General features: G+C 41.7%; 2 protein-coding genes and 1 pseudogene across 7 annotated transcripts in view; 2 read left to right on the top strand and 1 right to left on the bottom strand.

The window, feature by feature from the left end:
• The window catches only part of LOC102882841 (inositol-pentakisphosphate 2-kinase), a 125719-nt gene extending 120697 nt beyond the window's left edge, over positions 1 to 5022 (top strand). For all 5 annotated transcript variants that reach the window (XM_025040460.1, XM_025040459.1, XM_025040458.1 and 2 more), the window contains 2 exons: positions 1 to 79; positions 2349 to 5022. In XM_025040460.1, coding sequence (XP_024896228.1) covers positions 1 to 79; positions 2349 to 2574 — 305 coding nt within the window. In that variant the 3' untranslated portion in view covers positions 2575 to 5022. The remainder of the gene's footprint in view (positions 80 to 2348) is intronic.
• CENPP (centromere protein P) overlaps positions 4872 to 26741 on the bottom strand; it is a 207293-nt gene continuing 185423 nt past the window's right edge. The window contains exons 6-8 of one of the 2 annotated variants that reach the window (XM_025040468.1): positions 6795 to 6874; positions 5558 to 5688; positions 4872 to 5186 (exon numbers count right to left, since the gene is read on the bottom strand). In XM_025040468.1, coding sequence (XP_024896236.1) covers positions 5056 to 5186; positions 5558 to 5688; positions 6795 to 6874 — 342 coding nt within the window. In that variant the 3' untranslated portion in view covers positions 4872 to 5055. The remainder of the gene's footprint in view (positions 5187 to 5557; positions 5689 to 6794; positions 6875 to 26741) is intronic. The other variant, XM_006922811.3, reaches the window with a different exon arrangement.
• On the top strand, positions 13230 to 15510 carry LOC112471807 (annotated as a pseudogene).

Genomic DNA, 26741 nt, shown 5'->3' with positions numbered 1-26741 from the left:
TTCAGCAGTACCGGGTTGCCATGACTGCAAAAGACTGCTCCATCATGATCGCGCTGTCCCCTTGTCTGCAGGATGCAAGGTGAGGTGCTCACTGCTGTGGGTTTTGTGAATTGACTAGAATCAGTTTCCCCCTCATTAGGGAGCCCCAGGCAGGACCCACATTTATGAGCAGAGGCTCATCTCTGATGCCTACTAAATATCATCCCACTTGTTAACTCTTGTTCTCTAAAAGCTTATAATTCCATCAAAAGGACATTTATGAGAATAGTTTTAAAAGATTGTTCTATTAAATTGAAGATTACTATTGTTTTCTAAGAAAACACCCTAAGGACTTAGAAGCGGTTTGATACTGTGGTGCAAATTCCTTTCTCTCAAAGGAAGCCCCCGTCTTCTGTCAAGGTTCTGAGGACCAAGAGACTAAGTTCCTGTGGGCCTGTTCCTCTGTCCTCTACCAGGCCCACTATGCTGACCTTCATGGTCATTTGAAGCCTTTAAAGCAACACGTGCATTGTTCTGCCTGTTTGTAGCATCTCTTCCTGGACATCACTGTTGTCATCCGGTCTCCTCCCCCACCTTTTTTTTAGGAACTCGGGATAAACCTGATAATCTCTTAGTAATTAGGCAGCATTTTCAGCATTGATCTGCAGGGAGCAAAACCCCATGCACAGTATTTACGGAATGTTCTGCATGCTTCTGACAAATGTTCCAGGGTCAAGATGACTGTTACTGGCTGCTAGCCACCCATTTTTCTAGTGCGTTTGAACTAAATATTCCTAGGATTCCTGCTCTTCGGCAGGTACAGAATTACCCATTTTCTGATAGGAAACTTGGAGGCACATTTATAGGGTATAACTAAAATATTAAAAAATGGTTGTTCTGTTTAGTTGAAAACTGTTATTACTAAAGAAAATGCCCCCAGTGTTTAGCTATGAGGAATCCATTAGCTGGATTAAGCTCGTTTTGAATGAGATGTTATTATCCAGTGCCCTGCCTGAGGGGAAGACACAGTCAGGATGCAGAAATGTGAGAGGCCTGCTGAGGGCTTGGGGCCCTGGTACCCTCAATAAAAACTGACACGTTGAGAGAGTTGCTGGGACACGTATCCAGAAGGTTTTGAGCCACATAGGCACCAGTCTCAGATACAGGGGGCAAAGTGTTTAGGTGTCAGGAGCCACACAAGGGTGCTCCTGTGGTCGACAAATGGTCAGACTTCCCGTAGGGGCAAGCCCTCGGAGCATCCTCCCACAAGCCTCTGTGTGATAGGGTCACATCATTTTGTTGGGCGCTAGTTCTGAAGTGAGAGATTGAGGTGTCCTTTAAAATGTGTAGCCCTGTCGAGGGCTAGAGACATGTGCTATGCCAAGCCTAGCTGCATGGAGTTTGGGTTTTAGACCCTGAGAGGAGACTCCAAAGCAAGACCTGAATTTGCAAGTGTGTCCTCTGCTGTTCAGGAGGGAGTCGTTTAAGAACCCAGAAACTGAGCCCCAGATTCATTTTTCCAATCAGCTGTATTTTGGAGTAGGAACTGAGTCAGAGTCTAAGCCCTGATTAGCTTCATCAGAACAGGAATGTGTTCGTCAGCCTTCCCTCTCCCAGGCAGAAGCTTTTGAAATTAGAGTTTTGTTTGATTTTTTTTTGAATGATTTCTTACTACTTACTATTTAAATAGTAGAAAGCATCGAGCAATCAGGACTTCTACTTCCCTTCAGCCCCACTGAACTCATCTAACACCAGATAACGAGTCAACCGGATGCAGATGTGCACTGAACATGGGAAGCATAACAGTCTTAGGACAAAATTCAGAATTAGTTTGTTTTTAAGTACTAGTAATTGTTCATATTTTTTTTTAAGCATAGGACTATTCTGATGTTTAGAAAACCCACAAAACTAAGCCCTAGGGAACAAAATACAAAACAGTGCAAATACAATTTGAGAATAAAACATGAAACCAGCTGTCTCCAAATGAGAAAGCAGAAAGGAGCATCAGCTCTCACCAGAAATGGGAAGGGCGTATGAGAATTCTGTTCTCAACATTTTATCCATTTGGCTGTTGAATGGCCAGATCTACTTTCTACTTTTTCTTGGGTTTTGTAATTCTTGGCCCACAGTAAAGTAATTTTGTCAGCATTCATTTATACCACTGGGATATGGGAAATATCAATCACGTATTCTACATAATTGCTTTCCCATTTTTGCACTTTAACCCTTTCTCGTCTGGTGTGGTGGCAGGTATCACACACAGTAGGTGCCTCTCTTGCAGAAGCTTCCAGCACTAGTGCATCCAGCTGGCACAGAGATGGAATGCATAAGAGGATTTGGGAGGTCTGAAATTGCTTTTTTACTTCCAGCTCTGATCAAAGGCCCATCGTCCCTTCGTCAAGATCCAGGTTTGCCTTCTCCGTGTCTGTGCTGGACCTTGACCTCAAGCCCTATGAGAGCATCCCTCATCAGTACAAACTGGATGGCAAGATAGTCAACTACTATTCAAAGACTGTACACACCAAAGATGCCACCATGATGTCGACTAGGTTCAAGGAAAGCGAAGATTGCACATTAGTTCTCCATAAGGTCTAACTTCCTTCCTGTGGTGTCTTTGAAACTTGAAGATAGAATGTGAAGGTTGAATGATAGAGCTATTTTCTCTTGTGTTGGGTGACTTTTGGCTGTGAATGTTTTTGCTTTTTAACCACTGTTGAGGTGGGGCTGCTTCTGGGAGATGTGGAATGAAAGAGTACTAGAAATGGACAAGGAATGTGAGATGTGAGCCCTGTGGTATGCTGTGTCTCGGGAGGCCCCTCTGGGCAGTTCTTCCTTCCCGCCCTGGGCTCATGTCTTATCTCTAATACAAAAAGCCTTATTATAAGACCCAAGGTTTGGATCTCCTACCACCAGACTCCTGACATAAAAAACTTGAATTGTCATGTACATCTTAAAATTTGGACTTTTAAGAAAAGATTGATACTACTGGAACTTGCCCAGCTGAGTAACTTGGTCACTTTTTTTAATGCAAGCGACACGTCAGCACAGTTAAGTGGTTCCCTGCTGCAGAGAGTGATGGATTGCTGGTGCAGACATCCGTTCTGAGCACTGTGGACTTGGGGTCCCTGTGGAGGTGCCGTGGCCGCCATTCTGCACAGGGTTGGCAGGGATCGCAGGACTCAGGTCAGGGGTGAACACCACTCATTCGAGCATTGACTTGCATTCTTTTTTTGTTTTGTTTTTTTACAGAATGATTTTAACTTTAGGGGAGACAAGGGATTCTTTCCCACCTAAAATTGCTGCTGTAGAAGCTGGAAGCAGAGCTGTACCACTGAGCTGCTGTGCCCAGGGTGGGTGTCATGGGGCAGCAGTGTTCCTTCCAGCTCTGTGTTCTTGGCATTTTGGGGTGTTTGGGGAATCTCAGCCAGCTCTCCAGAGCCAGCACTGAGTTTTCTCTCCTCTCGGTACCTGTTGCTCTCTCGGGTTTCACTAAGATGCATGGTGTTTGCAGCCTCAAGTGGTGCTGGGCCACCTCCCTTCTGCAAGATGAGTAACTCCTGGCTGGTACCAAGAGGGCTCTTGTTGGGGTCACCCAAAGTGTGCCTGGCTGCTATGGAAACTGTTGGGAATCTTGGCTTCAGTTTTTTATTCTATGGTAGGTTGTACAGATTTGATTATTTATATCATATTGAGGGACTAATGAAGGCTTATTGTAACATATTATAATATTAGTGAAAACATGGAATTATATGAAAATGCTACATGAAAAATAAGAATATTTTGCTGATTGTAAATTTTTGTGGGGAATTTTGCGATAACTTGAGAATTACACGTTTGAATCAAGCCAGCTCTTCTAGAATTTATTCTTCAGTTCTGCACTAACATTTACTTCTTACTTCTATACTCAGAGAGTCAAAAAGATACTCAAATGACACACACCTTTCGTCATGAGTGTGTTGAGGTTTGGGGGCTTTGGAGACTCCATCTCTAGGGACATGTGGATCTGCATTCTCATGGGCGAGTTACAGGCTCCAGAGTGTGGGGAGGGAAGCAGCTGTCAGTGTTGTTTTGGCTGGAGGTTATTCCTTGGTGCTGTCCTGGGACAGGGGATGGAGTGCATGGGACACAACGATGACACATGGACATGGTCTTGCCCAGCACTACCGTCCACAGAGGACCCTGGGTCCCTGTGCACAGAGCTCTGGAATCCCAGCCCCTTGAGGAGGCTGGCTGGGCGGTGTCCCAGGGTCCATCCCAGCCAGACTGGACAGTCTGAAACGTGGAGTAAGAGCAGCTAGATGAGTGCCCCCTGCTAGGCTGGCCTTAGTCCAACATTGCTATGCTCACTCCACTGCAGCCTCTACCCTGACTGCGGTGTTCACTTGATTGAAACAATGTTTTCACCAGTTCTAACAACATTTTAAATGGGTGACTGAAGTCAGGGCAGCACTTAGACTCTGGGGGACTTACACAACAGCCCTGTTTCTTCTGTGCAGAGGGATGGGGGTACTAAGGCCCTGTGTGAGTGAACAATGCAATCTTTGCAGTCTTACTGCGTTTTTAAAGCTCATGCTTCACTTTTTTGTGGAAGACCAAGAAGAGTGACCATCAGAGGACTCTTGGAGAGGTGCTTTGAACGCCTCCAATGGCTGCTTTCCAGAGCAGGGAGGTGAGGAGGAAGATACATCTGAGGAATGTCTAAGGAATAAAGCTCCAAGAGCCCCCAGGTGCTGGGCAGCTGCCTCTGCCCTTAGACTGGGTGCTGGGCAGGGGTGGGGTGGGGTGGGGTGGGATGATGACACAGCTTCCCGCATCCAAGGACAGACACCCACTCTTGTACTTTCTCAAATATTAACCTTATTTTTAAAAATATACATATCATTCGTTTGGCATTTTGCATTTAAATAGCTGTATTTATTTTTTGTGTCCTGACAGTTTATATGTAATGTGCCACAACTGCTTAGACAACATGTTCTAAAGGTATAGTTTCCCAGTGGAAAATAACATGTTTATATTCAATAAAATCACATGCCTTCTGGTGCAGCATCTGACTCCTATGTGTTCACTGTTCGGGAACTAGTCATTTTTCTCTGTGCAAAGCGACTTTATTAGGCTTTCTAGAGCTGCTTCAATGCCCAGCACTCCTAGCAGGCTTCGGAAGCTGAGAGGAGCAGTTTCTATGACTCCCTTCTTGTCCAACTTCAGGGCTGTAAAGAAAACACACTGGGTAAGAAACTTCACCGAGACCGTTCCTTCCTCCCCAACTGGCCACCCTGAGTGGGAGCCAGGATGACGGTGTCATGACTGTGAACACAGCATTTACCCGTGTGTTAGAGGCAGAGGCAGAACATTCCCCTCGTGCATTCAGCCCAGGAGGCCCATGAGGGAGCGACCGGCGACCGCCCCCCGCCCCGCCCCAGCATGTGCTTTTTCACAGATTATTTTAAAAATATTTTAAAAACTGAGGTAAAAAGTACAATAATGAGATTTTCAACTTAAAAACCAGATGAAATAAGTAGATGTCTCTGTCAGGCACATGAGGAAGTCACCAGAACACCCACACGGAGCCCCTCTCTACCTTGCTGTGGCACGTTGGTGAGAAGATCCAGCTTTGGCAAAATCTTCCCATCTTCATCTATTTGTATCCTCCAAACGATTACTAATTCAAATCTGAAAGAGGTATGATCCATCACTGAGTGCCTTTGAAACCTGGTTAAAAGAGTAAACTATGCAGCAAGAAGAGGACACCCACACAGGCAGGAGTGCTGCCCTCCACCCAACCTTCCCGGAGGCCATGCTCAGCTGGCCCTGCTCCTAAAGACATCTACCCACAGATGAAGAGGAAGTATGGTCAGTCAAACATGAATAACACAAACAAACAGGAAAATGGAAATGAAGATCACAGACACTGTTTTGTACCCACTAATATTAGTGTGACAGTACAAGTACAGCAGGACGTAGAGCAACAAAAACTTCCAATTACCAGTGGGAAATATAAATTGATAAACTACTTGGAAAAGAATTTTGCAGTGACAGCTGAATCTACTGCATGACTCAGGAATTGCACTTCTAGGTATACACCCAAGAGGAGCTTGTATACTCATGTGCCAGGGGACATGAACAGGAAGGTTAGGAATAGTGGAAAACAACCCAAATGCTAAAGACCTGAAGAATGCAGAAATACATATATTCGCCCAATCGAGTATAAGCACTGAAAATGATCTATAGCTACATGTGCCACCAGAGGTGAAATTTGGAAATAACACTTTATTATTAAAACCCAAGTCCCAGAAGCCTTCAAAACTACGACACAATTTTAAGGCTTGAAATCAAAAGATCTTTAGGCGCTCATATGCAGGTCACCAAGTACATCACATTTAGGCAGACCTCTCCGCGTGCACACACAAGGGCGCCCATGGCACCTGAGAGACCCAGATGAGTCTTCTCACTCAGCGCTTGTAGCCTCCTGAACTTTTCTGAAATAAGTTGATCATAACAGCTCTACCTCTTCCTGGCCTCCCTTCCGTGGTCCCCTAAGGACCCTGGCAGTGAATCCACCTGCTGGCGTTTTCCTCCCCCTACCAACTATGCAGACATTCACTGTCCCTCTGTTCCCTTTCTCTCGCTCAGTGAGCCCCCCTACCCAGCTGCATATCTATCTGTTATGACTCCACAGACATCTCTCAAGATGTCAGGTAGTGTATATTTGTCTTCTATTTTTATCCTTGTTTTTAACAGGAAACAGCCATCTGATTGCTGGGGAGGGACTTGGCCAGCGAGGCTAGCCTAGTGTGCCATGGGGCATCTCCACTCACCCTGGCTTGCTGGTGCTCTGGACCTTCATGTAGCTGGAGGAGGCTCCCTCAGAGAGGTGCACAGCTGCTGGGTACTTTTCCTATGGGGAGAAAAAAAAGTTACAGAGACATCTGTGGAGCACCAGGATGCTGTTCCAGATGACTAAAAAGAAGTGAGAAACCCTTTTGAGGTGTCTCTCATTCCCTGAAAGTCTTTTAAGTTTCCAATGTGCCAGGCACCTGTATAGCATGTGGCATCGTGGTGCCCTGGCCATGATCATCCACATTTCTGCCTCCTGTGCTCACTGGTGCTGTGGTTCTAGATCTTTCCATTGCTACATGGCCTCTAAGCTGCCACTCTATCAACTCCCCAGTATTAATATGTTACAGAACAACTTTGTTCTAGTGTCACCGGTTTATTCGCCCAAGGTCCTGTAGCATTTGGCCGTCCTGCTTTCTTAGTCCTCTCCAATCGGAAACAGCCCCTCCATCCTTCCCGGAGGCGGCCAGTCAACAGGGACCAGCCGACTCACCAAGGTGATTGCTGACCCTGATGACTGAAATGAACTGTTGTGTACCAGGTTTCTCATGGTATAGCAACTGTTTTGCTCTACAGCTTTGGCATTTGGCTTTAAAAGTCTTTCAAACTGAAGTCTGTGGGCTAGCCTCCACCACAGTGGATGCTCCCACTTTTCTATCCTCACACTTGCCACCAAACGGCTCCAGCCTGCACATCAGTAACCAGACAGCTCCAGCATAGTGTGAGGCCGGCCGGCTACTCTCCCATCGAACTGTTCATCTCCCCCAGGCACAGTGCCCAACTATTCTGTGTAATGGGTTTTTGGGGAGCATGCCCTGCAAAAAGTCAGCTTCATGATGAAGCAGTGTATCATTTTAGAGTAAAAAATATTCTCTCTAAAAGAGAGAAATGAAGTGGTATTTCAAAAATTTCTAGGCTTGCAAACTCTAAGCAAGGGGTGGCTTTCCCCCACATAATATAATAATTCTGGAAATGTCTGTTATTATCTGTGCAGTAGGCCCAGGGAATCTTTAGTATATCAGAACTGACACCTTAATTTAGACTTGGCTTTTAGGTTATTAGAAAAACAACAGAATGTGCACAACAGATATAGTTACAAGTGGTCCCGTTGTCTCAGTTCTTAGAAACTTTTGTTTGCTCTTATGGGAATAGACTGCAGGGTTGGGGCGATATGAGAGAGACTATTAAAGTAGGCTCCACAGTGAGATTTCAGGTTCCTAGAACACATTTTCTTCCCTGCTCTCACAGTGCCTGCTGCAGAAATGCACACCTGGGCTGATGCTTAAGTCAGATGCAAGCCCCTCCATGTTCCAAACCCAAACCCAGCCATGTGGCCACTCTGAGCCTCATGGAAAGCAGCTTCACCTGAGAACTGCTTGGTCTACAAACTAGTCAGAGAACCCCTGAAGACAAGGGGCAGGGCAAAAACTGTGGATGGACAATCTGTAGGCTTCAGAGGATAGGGCCTTTTGGAGACCACAAGTATTTGGTGAACTGAACTTAATTAAGCTCTATCAAATGAGGTTTTGCGCGGACAAAGATAGGTCACAGCTTTTAAAGGATTAGCCTACATATCAGTGATCTTGTTCCTAGAGTGTGAGTCCAGTCTTCTCAGATACATGTGTGCAAGATGCCGACAGAGCAAGAACACGTCCAAACACCAAGCTGTCCTGACCAAATACTGGGGTGGGCCTGGTTTAAGCTAATTTCACCGAAACCATTTTTACTTAAAATGTATACCTAAGTGTTTTAAATGGAAACTGTTGGTTGATTTTTAAACCTCAAGCTCTTCCAAATTAATAACAACTGTATGAGGAATGTAGAGGAGAACATGTGAATGTGGCAGTGTAACTTCCAGGCTGAGCTATTGCAGCATGTGGCCTGGGCTGGCTCCAACATGGGGCCCAAGGCGGTATAAACTGGCTGCAGGCTCAGCCTCCCGGCAAACCTCAAAGCCTCGCTAGGCCTTCTCTTCATGAACAAAAAGAGAGTTTATAGATTTAGAAGCTTTCACTAAAAAATAAATTGTACTCCTTTTATTCTTTTTTTTAACCACTAAAAGTAGAAATGCTGACATTAGGGAGAGGTCAGGCATTCAGCTTGTGTTGCGGAGGAAGTGGGGGAAGGTGGGGGGGATGTGTAGAAAATTTTCTTTTATACAAGTTAATAATATTGCTGTTTGTCCGACTTCATTCACTTGCCTGGTGACCTCAGATATGTTCAGAGTATGACACATAGGAAGAAAGCCGATGAGCAGCCCAGAAACAACACAAAGAGCAGAGCCTAGACGTGATCACTAATAATTAGAACTACACACTGGACCCATCAGGCTTCCACAGGAAGCTTGTCATAAGCGGTGATTCAAAATGTGTGTTTATTCAGCTGTTTGCCATATGCCTGGAGTTTGCATTCAAGAATTCTCCTGGTGCTTATGATAGAAAAATGGTGGCTGTGAGAATGTTGACAATTTGCTATCTACCCCAGTTTTACGTGAGACCTATTTTGCTGTTGGAATGGCTGCTAGATGCTGGTCCAAAGGGAACAAATTTTTTAACAGAACATTAAAGAAAACCAGCCTTGTGTGCATTATCAGTCACACCAGCCCACTGCCGAGGAGGAACAACCTGCCTCCCCCTTAAACAAATGTGAAATCTTGAATCCTGAGTATAAATGTTCTCTTGAGTGTCAACAGATATGTCAGTTCATCTTGACTTCAATATGTTCCCAAAGATTATGTCTGGCTGACTCAATGATTTTTTTTTTTAATTGAGATATAATTCACGTAACAAAATTCACTTCTTTAAAGTGTATAATTCAGTGGGTTTTAGTATATTCACAAGGTTATATAATCATTACTACTTTCTAAATCCAAAACATTTTCATCATCCCCTTAAGAAACCCCATACCCTTAAGCTAACCTCCCTTAATCCTCTCAGGACCCCCTCACCCCCACTTAGCCATTAGCAACCACTAATCTCCTGTCTCTATAGATGGCCCTATTCTAGACATGTTATACAAATGGAATCAGTCATACAATATGTGGTCTTTTGTGACTGGCTTCTTTCCCTTAGCATGTTTTTGAGGCGCGTCCATATTACAGCATGTATCATTCTCTTACTTTGCTGAAGACCGTTCTACTGTATGGATATGCTAATTTTGTTTATCCATTCATCGGCTGATGAACACGGGTGGTTTTTTCTTCTTGGCTACTGGAAATAATACTGTGATGAACATTTTTATATGAGTTTTTACATGGACATGTATTCATTTCTTTTGATTATATATCTAGGAGTGGAATTGCTAGTCATATGAAACTGTATGTAACGACTTGAGGAACTGCTAAACTGTTTTCCACAGTGTCTGTACAATTTTTAAATTCCATCAGTAGTATATGGGGTTCTGATTTCTCCATCTCCTTGCCAACACTTATTACTTTCCTCTTTTTTTTAAATTCTAGCCATTCTAGTGGGTGTGAGGTGGTATCTCATTGTGGTTTTGATTTGCACTTCCCTGATGGCCAATGATGTAGAACATCTTTACATGTGCTTATTGACCATTGTACACCTTTGGATAAACAACTATTCAGATCCTTTGCCTATTTTTTAAAGGGGTTATTTTCCTGTTTATTATTGAGTTGTAATAGTTCTTTATATATTCCAGATACAAATCACTCATCAGATATATGGTTTTCTAAAATGTTCTTCCGTTCCGTGAATTGTCTTTTTACTTCTTAATGGTGTCACTCGATAAAGTTTTTAGTGAAGAACAATTTATATTGTCCTTTTTTGGCTTGTGCTTTTGGTATCATAGCTAAAAAATGTAATCCAAAGTCACAGAGATTAAACCTATTTTCTTCTAAAAGTTCTATCATTTTAGCTCTTAAAATTGGATATTTGATCCATTTTGAGTTTATTTTTGTGCATGGTATGAAGTAGAGGTCCAATTTCATTCTTTTGCCTGTGAATATCCAATTATTTAAGCGCCAGTTGTTGAAAAGACTATTCCTTCCCCATTTGTCTTGGCTCTAGTCTCATTTTAGTAACATTTTGTATTTTGAAGACAGCCTGGTCCAGAGCTATGTGAGATCAGTGAGGTCACACTGTGGGACAGAATTCATCCCTGACTTCTCAACAAATGGTGCTAGGACAATTGGATATTTATATGTAGAAAAATGAACCTCAGTGCTTACCTCATATACACAAAACTACTCCAGATGGATCATAAATATAAATGTAAGAGATAAAATTATAAAACTTCTGAAAGGAAACATAGGAGAAAAATCTTCGTAATCCTAGGTTAACCAAAGATCTTTCAAATACAACACAAAAAGGATCTATAAAAGAAAAATAAATTGGTTAACTGAGAAATTGGTTTCATAATTAGAAACTACTGTGCTTAAAAGCCATTGATAAGAAAAAGGCCAACCTCAGACTAAGCAAAAATATTGGCAAAAACTTGCATTCAAAATACATAAAGAACACTTTATGACTCAGTAATAAGACAAACAACCTAATTTTAAAAAATGGTCATAAAAGGATTTAAAGATGCTTAACCAAAGATGAGATACGGAAGGCAAAAGATAGTCATTAGGGAAATGCAAATTAAAACCACAATGAGATACCACTACGTACCTACCAGAATGGCTAATATCAAAAATACTAACAATAGCAAGTTTTGGTGGCGATGTGGAGCAACTAGAAATATTATACATTGCTGGTGGGAATTTGGTAATTGTGGCAGCTTCTTATAAAGTTAAACATACACTTATCATATGATCCAGCAGTCCCATGCCTAAGTATTTACCCAAGGAAAATTAAACCATATGTCCATGCAAAAAATTGCATTAATAAAAACCCCAAACTAATAACAGTGAGTGATGCTTTCAAAGCATACACCAGGTCCTATCTCCCCCACAGTGGGTGAAGAAACAACAGGTGCCATCCACACAATGGGACCATGCTCAGCAATGTTATCCACATAACAGCATGGTTCCAGTTATAAGATTCTAGAAAAGAACAGAGCAGGAGTCACCAGGGGGACAGAATGACTGCAAAGACATGTGTCAGAACTCAGCAAACTCTATACAGTTAAAGAGGTACATTTTATTGTATGTAAATTAGACCTCAATAAAGCTGACTTTAGAGAGACCACACCCCAGACTCATAATTTTTTCTAAAAGGAATGTTTCTCCACTCTAGGGAACTAGAGTATCTAGCCTTGCTCCCTACAGGTGAACAGCAGTCTTTGTATGGGCCCAGTTGGTACCAAGCATTGTTCTGGAAGTGGGGATCCAGGAGTGAGGAACACATATATATATACATCTAGTGGTGGGAGGCCATCTGAGAGCATCCTTGAGCAAGTGACACTTGGGTTCAGACCTGAATGTTGGAAAGACAAGGGGGAGGGGACTCTAGGTGGAGAATGGACAGCACAGAGCCAGCCCACAGCAGGAACGAGCTGGCTTATTGAGGTCCCACAAAGCAGCAGGGCAAGTGGTGATATGGAGAAAGGTACAGATGAAGGTGGGAGGTGGTTGGGGCCAGGACATAACAGGCTCACACCCCAGCACCCAGAACGCAGTCTCACTCCAATTCTGACAAGATCATGCTGACTGGTATGTAGAGAGCGGACAAGGTGAGGTGGGCAAGGCAAGGGAGGAAGCAGGGGGGCCTGTGGCCAGGAGTGACAGATGGTTTGCCTGGTGGTAACAATGGGATGTGTTCCTAAAGAAGAATGGACAGGGCTTGCTGGATATAGGGATATGAAAGAATCAGGGAGAGCAAGGGTGTAGGCGATTGTGCTGGTGGGGAAGAGGTGGCGTGACAGGAAGACATGGGGCTCCTGGCACCAGCTCAGTCTGTGGAAGAAGCGCTCAGCTCAGGGCTGGGAGGATAGGCAAGGTTCCAGGAGGAAGGAGTGAGTGACCCTGTGGCTCTGTCGGTGGTGCTGAGACAAGGGTATTAGTGGGGTGCAGGGCCTTGTGCCAGATTCTGGGGGTGAAGAAGAATCCAAAGTGAGGAGGTGAGACCCATGTACAGGCAATTCTGCCAGGAGGCTGTGTTGCCAGGGGAATAAGGGAACTGGCAGGAGCTGGCAGCAAGGGATGTGAGGTGCTTGCACAGTGTATGTGCTGACTGGAATGATCCATGAAAGAGGAGGGAGGAGGAGGAGGCCAACCCTCATATCATCACAGCACAGAAAAGACGTGAGTGGGCTGAGGCAGGGGCAACTAATAAGTTACGTTGTAGATCAAGACCCACAAAATGGAGGCCACCCCTGAGGCCCAGCTCAGGGCACAGATTTAAACCTAAGTTAGCTCGCGCTCACTTACGGATGACACCTGATGCCAATCATAATCTTCCAACTCAGCTGAGCAAGAAAACAGGACCTGAGGGCCAATTCTGGCCTGTCTCCCTGCGGCCTCTTTAATGTTCTAGAACACTCCCCCTCAGGAAGAGTGCTCCCTGCTTGCGAGGCACTGGACAGTTTCCCTTGAATAAAGAGCATCAAACTCATTATTAAATTTTATTATTTTTGTCATCTGACACAACACACAGACTCCAAGGACCTGGGCGCAGAAAGAGGAGGAAAAGCCTGCCCGCCTACATCCACAGGCATCACCCACAGCAGCAATAGGTGGGGGCCCTGGCGAGGGACTGCTTAACAGCAAGCTAATGATTTCCTGGGTTCTAGGCATGGGGCATGTGCAGCTCAGAAGGCAGGTTGTCAGAGCCATGCTGGGCATCTGCACTATACCTGCGCCTAACAATTCTGAGACAAGTGTTCCAAACCTTCCCAAAGTCAGAAGGCTTACAAATGCCTATGACATCCATACTTGGAAGTGCAATTTGCTCTCATTTTGAAAAAGAAACTAACAAATATTAAGTGCCTCCTCTGTACCAGACATGGGTATAGTTTCTTCACACCATTTTATGTCTATACAATCACAGATGCTATATAAAAATCATGCTCTTATGTATGGTTCTGGGGGTGCTCCAAAGCTGCAGCCACTATGCCTGGGTACGTAAGACCTTCTGTCAACTCCCTGCAGGCATGCCCACACTCAGGACACCCATGGTCACTTGCTGTTTCTAGTTCAAGCTGCAGACATGCAGTAGGCGTTGCCTCAAGTGGGGCCATCCTCCTGCCTGTGCCCACTGCAGGCCCCCTGTCCCCTAGTTTGCAGTTTGGAAAGTGCAGGCCTCTCAGGTTGCGGTAGGGCCTCAGACCGCTTCTGACATCTCCCCATGATGCCATGCCAGGAGTGCCATGGAAATAAATGATGCTGTTTCGATGCCCAAAGTCACTCTTTTCCACCTGTAATTGGTGTTTTCTGAGGGGCCATCCTGAGACCAGGCCATTGTCTGGCTCTTCATTGGAGGTCTACTCACCACATGAGGGCTACCAAAGGGTGACTGTCTCCCTCATTCCTTCCACATCCAATTAGTGACTTTCCACCAGAAGAATGAGTTTTCCTTTACCCCTAAACAGTATATCAGTACTGACTTACAGGTTACTAATTTATTCAGTGGGAATCAGCATTTCTCCAAAGAGCTGAGGGTATTTAGAAACCAAGACTGGGACTCCTAGCAACTAGGGCTTTTGTGTTTCCAGGCCCTCTCAAGGAAAAGAGTTCAGAAAGACAAGGTGGTGTGACACATGTACCAGCATGCCACCACGGCCCCTTCCTCGTCCTCTTGAGCACACATACGAAAAAAAAAACAAGCGTAACCAGAGTAAACCCAGGGCTGAGGTTCTTGATCTTCCACAATGGGTGAGCCACAGCAAGTGAGTGCCCTTCCACCACCTCCAATGCAGTAAGTACATCAAGGAGCACACAGATGAAAATATTCAGGAAGGCCTAGCTCTTAAGCCTCCACTTTCAACAAAAGTGATGATGTTTGACAACCAGTTCCAATGTGATGATCTTATCATTCACCCTTTGGAAAGTCAGGGCATTTAACGGCTTCATCCTATGCAGCTGGATCACAAGAATAAACTGAGAAAACTCAATATGCCTATCCTTATTAATTTCTTAGATATCTTGGTAAGGAGCCCTGGGAGTATAAAATGACAAGAGAAGCTAGATCTTGAGCTGATCTTTGTACATGTGCATCATCTCATAAACGAATGCCAACCCCATCAAGCAAGAGAGACCTTGAGAGTCATGATGGAGATGCAGAAATGCTGACGCCTCGAAACAGCTGAGAAGTTTCAAAAGCATCTGGAATGAGTCATTAAGATGATTCGAATTGGTTGGCTTCTTTGCCTGATGATTTGCACCATTCAGAAGGAGGGATAAGAGTAAAAACTGAACCAATGGATGCTGATGATAGCAACAATTGTACTGGATGGAATGAACAACAAAGAGAAAATTCAGGTCATCGGAGAGACCAGATTATGCTGCCTCATGTGTTATAATTAATGGCATGAATGAAAGACAGTGAAGGATGTTTCTTTTTCTTTAGGTTTTTTTCATTTCAGTAAATAGCATCATACATTAGTTAATTTGCTCTTGGAGAGTCTTAAAAGAAATATAACTAAGAGTTATGTAAATGGGTTCACTCTCCGACTTTATCAATTATGAGACGTCCCAGGCAGTAATTTCACTTTATGGCAAGCATAGGCAAATAAGTATGACTACTACGAGTGATCAACTAAAAAAGCAAAGTGCTGCTATTGCATGGAACATTCCTGTTTTTGGAGTAGCAATAAATGTTGAAGATAATTCTCAGTAATAGCAAGCTTTCATCCTTGAAATGTAGATTTATTTATATTATCTATCATTCAATAGATAAATAAAGGATATCAAGCTGTTAAAAAACAAGCACGAGATCACTCCCAGGGCCCTCTAATCCTTATCCCTTCCCTGGCTGCAAACTGCCACCCTCTTTACTCTCAATGCATTTACTGGGTCAGCCACTCTAGTCTTCCAGAAGCCCCTACTCTGACCCTCACAGCATGCTGGCACCTCTGTGAGGGAAGAGAAAGCAGAGGGTAAGAAAGCACATTATCTGTGAAAAATCTAATGATGCGCACAACTACAACACAGCTGGCATTCATTTGGCATTTACTGAGAAAGTTTTCTGGGCAAGTGCTGACCAGGTGCTCTGTCCTCTTGGTCACAGGAAGGGCTGTGGTTGTGAGGAGGGGTCTCAGACTGTGACAAGCTATCGCAGGGAAGAAATGACTACTCTAGGGCAATTCTGGAAAGGAAATCCTTCGCATCATCACATATGCCTGAAGTAACAGAACCAATGGCTGCAGCATTTGATGTCCCAGGAAATCTGGAAATTTCCCAATTAGCACAATAACCAGAAGAAATTAAAGCTTCTCATTTCAACAAAGTGCAATCATGACACACTATCCAAGCGAAATTTTAACAAAACCCTCCAAGGTACAAGACTGGATAAAAGGAGTCTTACTTTTAAATATTTTGATTACATAGAAGATGGAAAGACTACACTTCCAAGTCTAATGGTACGAACTTAATTTTGACAAGTTTTTCTAGACTATTTATGTGGTTAAAGTAAACATCCCATGAGGTAAGATGAAGTGCTATGTTGCTGAATTACCTCTTATAAACCACATTGCCCCAATTTTCCTGGACAGGGTCCTAAGGATGAGACACAGACTCAGCTCCACACGTGTCTGTACATGAGAGGCCCTGGTTGTAAAATAAGGGGCACAGCAGCTCACCAGGGTGGGGGGCAGAGACCAGACCTATGGCTGGGTTAACACAGTGTCCCCAAGCTCTCTCAGACGCAGGCTCCTGGGGGCCCTGTACCACAGGAACCACCCAAAAAATAATTGAGAAATGCTCCGTAGCTTTGTTAGGGTATCGTTGGTCTGGAAGGAGATAAAAAAATGTTGCTTATTGAAACAAAACAACCAGGAGACCTCTATTCCAAGCCCATAGTGGCTCACAAACCCGAGAAAGCCAAAGGATGTCATTGCAGCACACACTGCAGATCACACACAAATCTCTGGGCATGACTCATGGGTGTCTTCCGGCACGAACACCCCAGGACACCCAAGGGCCTGTCCAAATATCCTGCGCTGCCCCAGCCCCGAGTACAGCCCATCCTGGTGCCTGCTCAGCCCTGGGCTGCTTCAGAATAGACCCATCCCTTTGCCTCATCTCCTCTTCATCCCGTTTTGTTTTGTGAGACTTGGGAAGAACCAGAGGATCTCAGTGACCCACTTTTTAGAAATATATTCCAATAGCATTTTTAAAGTAAAGACTTGGGGGGTTTTATTAACAGAAAGTCTCATATGAATGGTCGCTGTGCCACCAGGAAGAGGGAGGCACTGGAGTAAGGGCGGCAAATTTCAACTACTATAAATTCTGCGGCCCCTGTATCTGCATGGTTGGCCAGCTAAAATGGTTTTTACATTTGTAAATGATCTAAAAAAATCAAACAAAGAGTGTGCCATGTGAAAATCATATGAAATTCAAACTTCAATGTCCATAATAAAGTCCTGTTGGAATGCAGGCACGTTCACTCACTTGGGCACAATCTGTGACTGCTTTTGTGCTGCGATGAGAGAACTCATGGCCAAAGGCCAACAGGTACTGTCTGGCTGTCCTGCAGAAGAAGTCTGGCAGACCAGGTCGTCCAGAGGGGCACGTGGAGCCTCAGACAGCCCAAATGTTCCTCAGAGAGGAGGAAACCCCAAGAATGGAGAGAGCAGGGTCCGAGGCAAGAGCTCAAGCCAGAGAAGAGAAGGGAACTACACCACATGTTTAACTGTGTTTCCTTTTGGGAAGTGACCCGAAGAAACAAGTATAGCAGATATATATATAGATATATATATATATATAGATATATATCTATCTCTACGTAGAGATATATATATACACACATACACAAAAAACTACCACCCAAGTCCCACCTGGATGGCCTAGTGATTATTCAGCCTGGGGCAGGGGCCTGTGAAGAGGGGACAGGTGCAGCCCTGAATGCATTTGTCCTGTGTAGCCATAGGAATAAACCAAGACACACAGTGGGACTTTCCTGCTCAGTAAGAATCTTACTCCCTCACACGTTCTCCATTTCACCCAGGACAGTGTCCTCCTTAGCCCTAAGACTGAAATGTACTTTCTTTCTTTTCTTCTTTTGTACTCCATTTTCCATTCCTCAAATGCCTTCCTGTTTCCAGGACTCCCTTCGGAGTCCAGTTCAAGTGTCATTTCTGTGCTTCTGTACTGATTACTGAATGGTTCTCAAACCTCTAAGGAAGAAATTCCTCATTCCCAAATCCATATTTCTTTCTACTTCTTTATTTTTTGCTACATATTTTTTGTATTTCTTTTAAATTGTATTAAGCTAGAAAAATTCCTCAAAAAACCCCTCAGTTACTTATTTTATAATTGCATGTTTAAATTTTATTTGTTGTTTGTCTATAATCTTTGGTACTAATAGTGATTTCTGGCCCAGGAAACACAGCGAGTTCTGAGTTGTCCTGTCACCCAGGATGCCATCTTTTGACTTCATTCCAACCGAACCTGCTCAATGGTGAGACCAATACTGCCTTTTCTGATGTCCAATAGCATACCACTCCCCCACTCTTCCCAAAGAAAACCAGGATGTGTTATGTCCCCTTCTAATTGCTCCATCCTGGCATGATTCCTCCACACTCCCACCCTACTCCCAGACTATCCAGAGGGTTTTCTCATGGGAATCCCTCTACCTTTGCTAGAGCCATTGCTGAAAGCAGCTCTGAGATGCAGGGAGGACAGTGCTGGGTTGTGGCCCACAAACCTTTTGCCCTCATCCATCCTTCCCAATCCTAGGGACCCAAGGGAAGAGTGGGAGCCTCTCCTGCCTTGGCCAGCCCAGATCACACAGGCAGAAACCCCTGTGCTCTCCAAAGCCGCATGCACTTAGAGTTCCTCCTCAGCCAGTTTGGGGGTGGGGGGAGGGGTGGGAAATTCCCCTATAGCAAGCAGCACTTTCAGGAAATCAAGGAGTTGCTGGCTGGAGAGATCACAACATGAAATATGGCCATAAATACTTTGTCTAGAGAATGGAATTAAAAGAAGGAGAAGGATATGGGAATCCAAGAAAGGAATAAAGCTTACAAATATAAGTCTTCTATACCTTCCCATTTTAGAATGAAAAGGGGAAAATTAGGCAAACAAATTTAGTCAAATGTACAGCTAAGAAATGCATGCTCTGCAATCAATGTGAAGGCAAATGTACCCTTAAAAATAAACCCTGAATTCAGATGACAAGACAATGAACATGACTTCAGGTGGGAATATAAGTCCTAGCAGTAGTTTTGTTTTTAAGGGTGTTCTAAACTAATTGGGTAGCAACTGTATGCTCGGAAAAATAGTTCTGTTTCCTCCTAGACTAATAATTAAAAAGGTATGCCAAACTGGTTTCTTTTAAAAGTCAGAAACAATCATTAAGAAGCTGAATGCACACACATATATAAACATAATAATCAATGTTAGAAACTCTTTAGAGGTAAATTCATGACTTCATACAGTTATTAATATAGAATTATGCAAGCAAAATAATGCAGATAATGAAAGTAGTATTCCAGATATTCACTGACAATTTTATCATTACTAATGTTTAAACTCTCTCATTATTTCATAAATCTCAAAGTAAATGAAAACTGAAACTGCTATAACTTAGTTATTATGGTCTCACTTAAAATTTTTTCATGGAATCACACTTTAATTTTTAAAGTCTTATGTTTCTTTTTCAAAAGATAACATACACACACACCGCCACACACAATTTATCGACTCCTCAATCTCTGCAGGCTCCATGCTCTTGACATGTTCATTTAACCCTGATAGCAGTCATATGAAATCATCGGTATAATGCCCATTTAAATGAAACTGAGGCTCAAAAAATTAAGATACTTGCTCAAGATCACACAGGTAAATTGATTGGCAATCACGTTCCAAAACCTGAGCTTGTGGACATTCTACCATATAACACTTCTAAATTCAAATATATTTGTAATACACAGGTCGAATGTTACTACAATTAACTTATAATTCATGCTGGCAACTGACTTTGATGGTAGCAACAAAAAAATTTTGTTGGGAAACATAATTACCCCTACGAGTTTGTTCATATATTCCATATAGTGTACTAAACACGAATAAGACCTAAGTCCCCAAGTGCAAAGGGCTCCTGATATAGTAAAAGAAACTTGCTGTGTCTATTTTTTATTAAAAGTCCTCAGTTTCTCTCCACAGGAGGCATGGACCAGAGTCCAGGCCCTTTCTAGTGGTTCCTATCTTTTTCAGACAGGTCTTCTATTGGGGGTGGGGGTGTGGAGTGGGGATGGACTGACTCTTATACAAATTTTACACTAATTCTTCTCCTATCCACAGGCTTATTTTCATAGGTTCCACAGAACAAATCAGCTGCCTTCAAGGCTTGGGTCACTATACTTTCATCTGCTTCCTGGCTTCCAGTATGTTAGCGTTGCCTTTCTTCCACCCATTCTTCAGCCTTATGCATTATGCCTTTTAAAACTCTACTGTTATTTCAGAAGGGTTTTGGCAGGGTGCCTAATAAAGGCTGTGTGTTTCAATCTTGCATTTTTGAGGGCTTTCGTGTTTAGTAACATTTTTAATTGTCCCTGATACTTGATGAATAGTTTGGGTATGGAAGTTAAGGTTTAAATAATATTTAAATTACATTTTAAAGAGCTGATGATATATGTCCAAACTTATACTCTAGAGCCGTATGTTAAATGGCTTCAGTTTTTAAAATGGGAAGAAAATAAATGAACCATGAAGTCAACACCTGCAAACCCCCACCTCTGGGGTAAAATAAAATAGGGCGTAATTTATGTAAATAAAATTTTAAATGGTCAAAATGTTATATTACATCAAAAGCTGATGGTCAAGGCAAAAGTAAAATAAAATAAGTAAAATAAAATAAATAAAATAAAATAAAATAAATATTGGACAAGAAAATTAAAACATGAGGGGGGAAAACAAGCCTTAGTAAAACAGTTCAAAGAACAATGATTTATTCTATTTGCAAAATAGTTCTAGCTTTGCCAGATCTTTACACAGTGAATCACAGGACACTTTTATGAGGTGGGAATATAAAATTACGCCCATTTTAAAAGTAAGATAAATAAAGGTCAGAGATACACAAGGCTGCTCCAGTGACCCGGAGCCCAAAGTAAAGAAGCCAACTTGAGCTGGCCTCCTAATCCTAATGCCTTTTTTTGAAGCAAATTTCAGGTGACCTGTGGTCCAGCTCAGTGTTAGAATGAAGGGAGACTGGAGTGAATTCACTCTGAACTAAGAAAGTTTATACTTCCAGGGACCCTCTGTGTATGGGCTCCTTCCAAGGAACCTATATCAAATTTTTTAAAAAGATAAACTGTACTTTTTAGAAGTTTTAGATTGACAGAAAAATTGGGAAGATAGTACAGAGTTCTCATATTCACATCTAACACTGATGTGGTATATTTGTTATAATTAATGAACCAATATCAGTGCATCACTTTTATAATTAAATCGAATACTTTATTCAGCTTTCCTTAGTTTTTACTTAATGTCCTTTTTCTGTTTCAGGATTCTCATCCAGGATCCCAGATGACATTGAGATTAATGAGAGGTAAGAAACTGACCTAGATGCTTATTCTGTACCTTCCTCTTTATATCCTGCCACAGTTTTTAAGAATTATGCTTAGTTATTTTAATAAGGGGCTCCCATTTTCTACTTAAAGAATCTTAGGAGAAAATACATAGTTGTTCTTTGGATCCTAGAATAACTCGCGTCTTGTTGTCTGGCCACAAACCACATAACTAGCACCCCGAACCCCTGCCCACCACCATTACTACAGGCTTCCACTGCTGGCCTGGGCAGGAGGGAGGAGCCAGCTGATCCTAGGCTTGACTTCAGACTCAAAACATAACAGAGCAGTAGCAAACACTGAAAAAATTTTCATTTATTCATTTCTTTACAGACCATCCATGAATTGGCTTGGCAAAACGGATCTTATAATGAATGACTCATATTTTAGCGTGGAATATCTCTCGAATTAGGGGAATTGTGTGCAGAAAGATTTTATTTGCTGCCCTGGAACTGCTTTATTTTCCTAGAGGACCCCTTAATAAAAGTATTTCGAGCTCATCCTCTAACACATGATGGGGTCTACATACTATGAACTTGGATTGACTCATTCATTCACTCAAAATGGTTATTTTCAGAATGTCTAGTGTGTGGAGCTTCTGTGGACTGTCAGACCTGTTTTTCTTTGCCCAGTGTACTTTCTCATCGCCCTTCTTCTGGCAGCAGACTTGTTCCTGTTCACAGGATTGGCTCAGGTCACCTCAGAATTGCTAGCTCCTCACTAATAGCGAAAAGCCTGCCCTGGGCCAACTGACAGGTGGAGTCTGCGAGGAGGAAGGCTTTTCCTGCACGGCTCACCCAGCTGGGAAGAGATGACCCAACGGCTGCAGGTGACCTCTTCTCGGCTGTGTGAGGTTTGTGTGCTGCCCTGGCAGAAAGCCTGCAGAGATGAGGAGCTCTCGGTGGAGAGAGAACTCTCCATCATGGTGCAACCCCCCAAGATCCCCAAGCTGGGCAACTCTTTCTTTGATTGTTGGACCTACTCCTGCCCTCTACTACTCCTGTAGCCACAAACTTCTTTGCTAAGTAAGCCATTGTGCGTTGGATTTCTGTCCCATCTTCTGTCACTTGTGTTAAAAGAGCTCTAATGAAAAGTCCAGGCATTTTGTTAAATGCTGGGTACACCCTTGTGAACAAAGTAACACTGAACATCAGGGAAATGCAAATAAAAATCACAATGGATTATGACAACATACACATCTGAATGGCTACAAATCACAACAGCACTATTTATAATCATCAGAACCTGGAAAGGCCCAGAAACAGAGAACTGGGTAAATGATCCAACTACATATTTGTGATGTTTGCCCTTTTCTGTATGTATATATTTAAACAAAAAATTAAAACACAAAAGACAGCATCCCTGAGCTTATGAAGCATAGGCTCTAGCAGAAAAGACAGAAAATAAATAAGTAAATACACAAATGCCTCCATTCTGCTGTTACTATCTAGGGTGGAGAAGGCTTAGTTCTTTTTCCATCTGGAAGCCCTGTAGCCATCTCGATTATTTCACTGTCTCTCTTTAAGTCTCTTCCAATTCTGTCATATCCATCTTGCAGTGACTATAAATGCAGGGAATATTGTGTACAGATTCTCTAGAATTTGGTACAAAGAACATAAAATCTGTTTTGTTTTTCCGATCTTCCTGGATTAAGACTAGCAATCTGCAAGTCTTTCTTGATGTGGAGGTATCTGAAATACTGTTTTTGGAAGCAGTCACTATGCCTTTTTTGGGTCATAATTAATAAACAAGGGCACATTTGTCAATGGGCGGTTTTTGGATTTTTTTCCCTGAAGGTCTTATTCGATGCACAATGATTTTGGATTCCTTTTCTGCATGTTCCAAATAATGTTTTCAGTGCATTCCCACCCTCTTGGTATTTCAATGTGTGGAAAGGCTTAAAGTTGTCTGAAAGTATGAAGATTTTACTGTTGACTCCCTCTTGGCTCATTTACACAAAAGTTCAATTACTTAATACTGCTCTATCCTAAAATATTATCCACATGATTTTGTACAACTAGAATTAGTTGCATCATGTTTGAAATAAGTGAGCCAAAAGCTATAGCTTATTGATCCCTGTTACATGAAAATTTTAGTTAGTTGTAAAGACATTTGTTTGAATTTTATGTTTTCTACTTATCTTTCATAATCTCCTTCTATTAATAATTTTTTTTTTTAGTTTAAATAATATTTGAAGAAATAGACTGTTTTCCAGAGGCCAAAGCTGACCAAAGTAATGAAAAAGGACTGCACAATTCTTAGCTTTATTTGGAAACAGAGAGATGTTGTTAAGCACTGGAGGGGAACGCGGGCCCCAGGACCCCAGAGGCTTGCTCAATGATTGTCCAGTGTGGATTATGCAGCCCAGCAACAGGAGGAAATGGAAACAGAGGGTGGGCCAACAAAGTCAAGCTGTCTATTTGAAAAAAAAAAAAAAAAAAAAGACAAAACAGCCACAGGACAGATTCCAATTTTCTAAAAGTCAAACTTCAGCCTTGGACAAATACAAATTGCATGCTATTTTTAAAATCAAATAGCTGTAAGCACAGCAGTTACACATTTGTAACAAAAAAGGGGTTCTTTATTTACTAGTGCCATAAGCACTGAATACTCACCAGATATCTTTTACTCTCTCTTATAAAGTAAGTAAATGCACAGAGAAGAAACTAAAGTTTGAGTGTGAAAAAAATCTTACAGCAAGTAGTTAACAACTTGCTATACTAACACAACTAGAGAAGCTGCAAGCCCTTTGCCTCAACTGACGCACGGGTAGTGAACTTGCTCAAACAGGGCTCTCCTATTACTTCCAAGAGCACTTACATATATCTGGGCCTTTTCTGTTCACACCTTTGTATGTGAAAGTGATCATGATGTTCTGATTCTAGATGACTGGCCTAAAGGCCTTGGCTCTATGCAAACATAGTTATGTATACATGAAATCATTTAACTAATTACAAGAAGGTGATTACCTCAAACATGCTTCTCTTGAAACTTTAGGTTGTTAGGACCAAAAAAAAAATTAACGTTTTTTGGGAGGAGAATGGTGGGGATAGTGATACTGTGCAGTTTGTATTTATCAGACATACACTATTTTAAACACATTAAAAACATAATAATCAAAGTGAATAAAAACTGATAGTCAGGACATGTGAACATAAGATTATTCTCAATTTAAACTACAACTAGACTTTGGAAGATAAGGCAGTTTAGAAAGGCATTCAGCAACAATTTTAATTATCATAAACAGCTTGAAATAAAAGTTTGATGTAAAAAATTGATTTTCAGGATGCTCAGTTTGAAATGTACCTTAAAAGCATACAGAATCACTTTACACCCACTAGAATAGCTATAATAAAAAAGACAGACAATAACAAGTGTTGGTGAGAATGTGGAAAAGTGGAACTCTTCACATTGTTGGTAAGAATGTAAATGGTATAACCACTATGTAAAATAGTTTGGCAGTTTTCTTCTCCTTTAAAAATGTCCTTTATAAATTCTGAAATGATACATTCATGTATGAAGTGGAGTTATAATTGTTCCTTTAAATTTCTCAGTAAGGCAGGTGTTGGGTTTCTTTAAAATCTTACACACATCCATTACTCATGGGGCTTAGAAAGAAGACTGACTATTCTGGCAAGGTGATGCTCCTGTCTCTCCTCTTGCTGTAACCATAACCCTGGGCCAGGACACTGGAACTTCTTGGAAGCATGGCTGGAGGGACAAACAACTGAGGGAATCGGATGAGGTAACACTTCTCTTTAAATATAGCAACTTTTTCATTCTCTATTTTTGGAACTCTTATTAGATTATGTTGAACCGCCTAATTATCTTTCTGCTCTTTTTAAATCTAATTTTTCCTTTAGCGATATCTAACCTGTTATTTGGTTTATTCAACAGTTTTTAATTTTTAAATTAAAAATTTAAAAAGATTTATTATATATGAAATTGTTTCATTTTTTAATAGGCTCTTATAAAAAAAAAAAAAAAAGTCCTACAGATCTTCCAGGCAAATAATCAACAAGGAAACAATGGGCCTAAAAGACACACTAGACCAGGTGAATTTAATAGATATTTTCAGAGCATTTTACTTTAAAGCAATAAAATATACATCTTCTCAAGTGCACATGGAACATTTTCAAAAACACACCACATGTTAGGACACAAAACAAGTCTCAATAAATTTAAGAAGACTGAAATCATATCAACCGTCTTCTGTGATCACAATGGTATGAAACTAGATAACAACTACAAGAAAAAAGCTGGAAAATACACGAACACATGGAGGCTAAATAACATGCTTCTAAACAATGAATGGATTATTAATGAAATCAAGGAAGAAATCAAAAGATACCTAGAGATAAATGAAAATGAAAACACGACTCAAAATTTATGGGACACAGTTAAAGCAGTCCTAAGAGGAAAATTCATAGTAATACAGGCCTACCTCAAGAAACAAGAAAAAGCTCAAATAAACAATCTAAACTTTCACTTAAAAGAACTAGAAAAAGAACATCAAACAAAGCCCAAAGTGAACAGAAGGAAGGGAATAATAAAGAGCAGAGCAGAAATAAATGAAATACAGTCTAGAAAAACAATACAAAAAATTAATGAAACCAAGAGCTAGTTCTTTGAAAAGATAAAGAAAAGTGACAGACCCTTAGCCAGACTCATTAAGGAAAAAAGAAAGAGGGCTCAAATAAATGAAATCAGAAATGACAGGGGATAAATAACCACGGACTCCGCAGAAATACAATGGATAATAAGAAAACACTATGAGCAATTATATGCCAACAAATTGGACAATCTGAAAGAAATGGACACATTCCTAGAAACATATAATCTTCCAAGACTGAGTCCAGAAGAAACAGAAAATCTGTACTGACCAATTAAAATAGAATCAATAATCAAAAACCTCCCCCAAAACAAAAGTCCTGGACCAGATGGTTTCACAGGCAAATTTTACCAAACATTCAGAGAAGAATTAACACCTATTCTTCTCCAACTGTTTTAAAAAATTCAAGAAAAAGGAAGGTTCCCTAATTCCTTTTATGAGGCCACCATTACTTTGATTCCAAAACCAGACAAAGATATTACAAAAAAAGAAAAACTATAGGCCGAAGTCTCTTATGAACATTGATGCAAAAATCCTCAAAAAATATTAGCAAACCTAATTTAGCAGTATAGTAAAAATATCATACACCATGATCAAGTTGGATTTATTCCTGGGAAGCAAGGTTGGTACAATATCTGCAAATCAATTAATGTGACACACCACATTAACAAATCAAAAGATAAAAACC

Source organism: Pteropus alecto, unplaced genomic scaffold (assembly GCF_000325575.1).
Source record: "Pteropus alecto unplaced genomic scaffold, ASM32557v1 scaffold129, whole genome shotgun sequence".
Classification (NCBI taxonomy): domain Eukaryota; kingdom Metazoa; phylum Chordata; class Mammalia; order Chiroptera; family Pteropodidae; genus Pteropus; species Pteropus alecto.
Note: the sequence above shows the minus strand (reverse complement) of the source record. Positions and strands in the feature narration are given on the sequence as shown.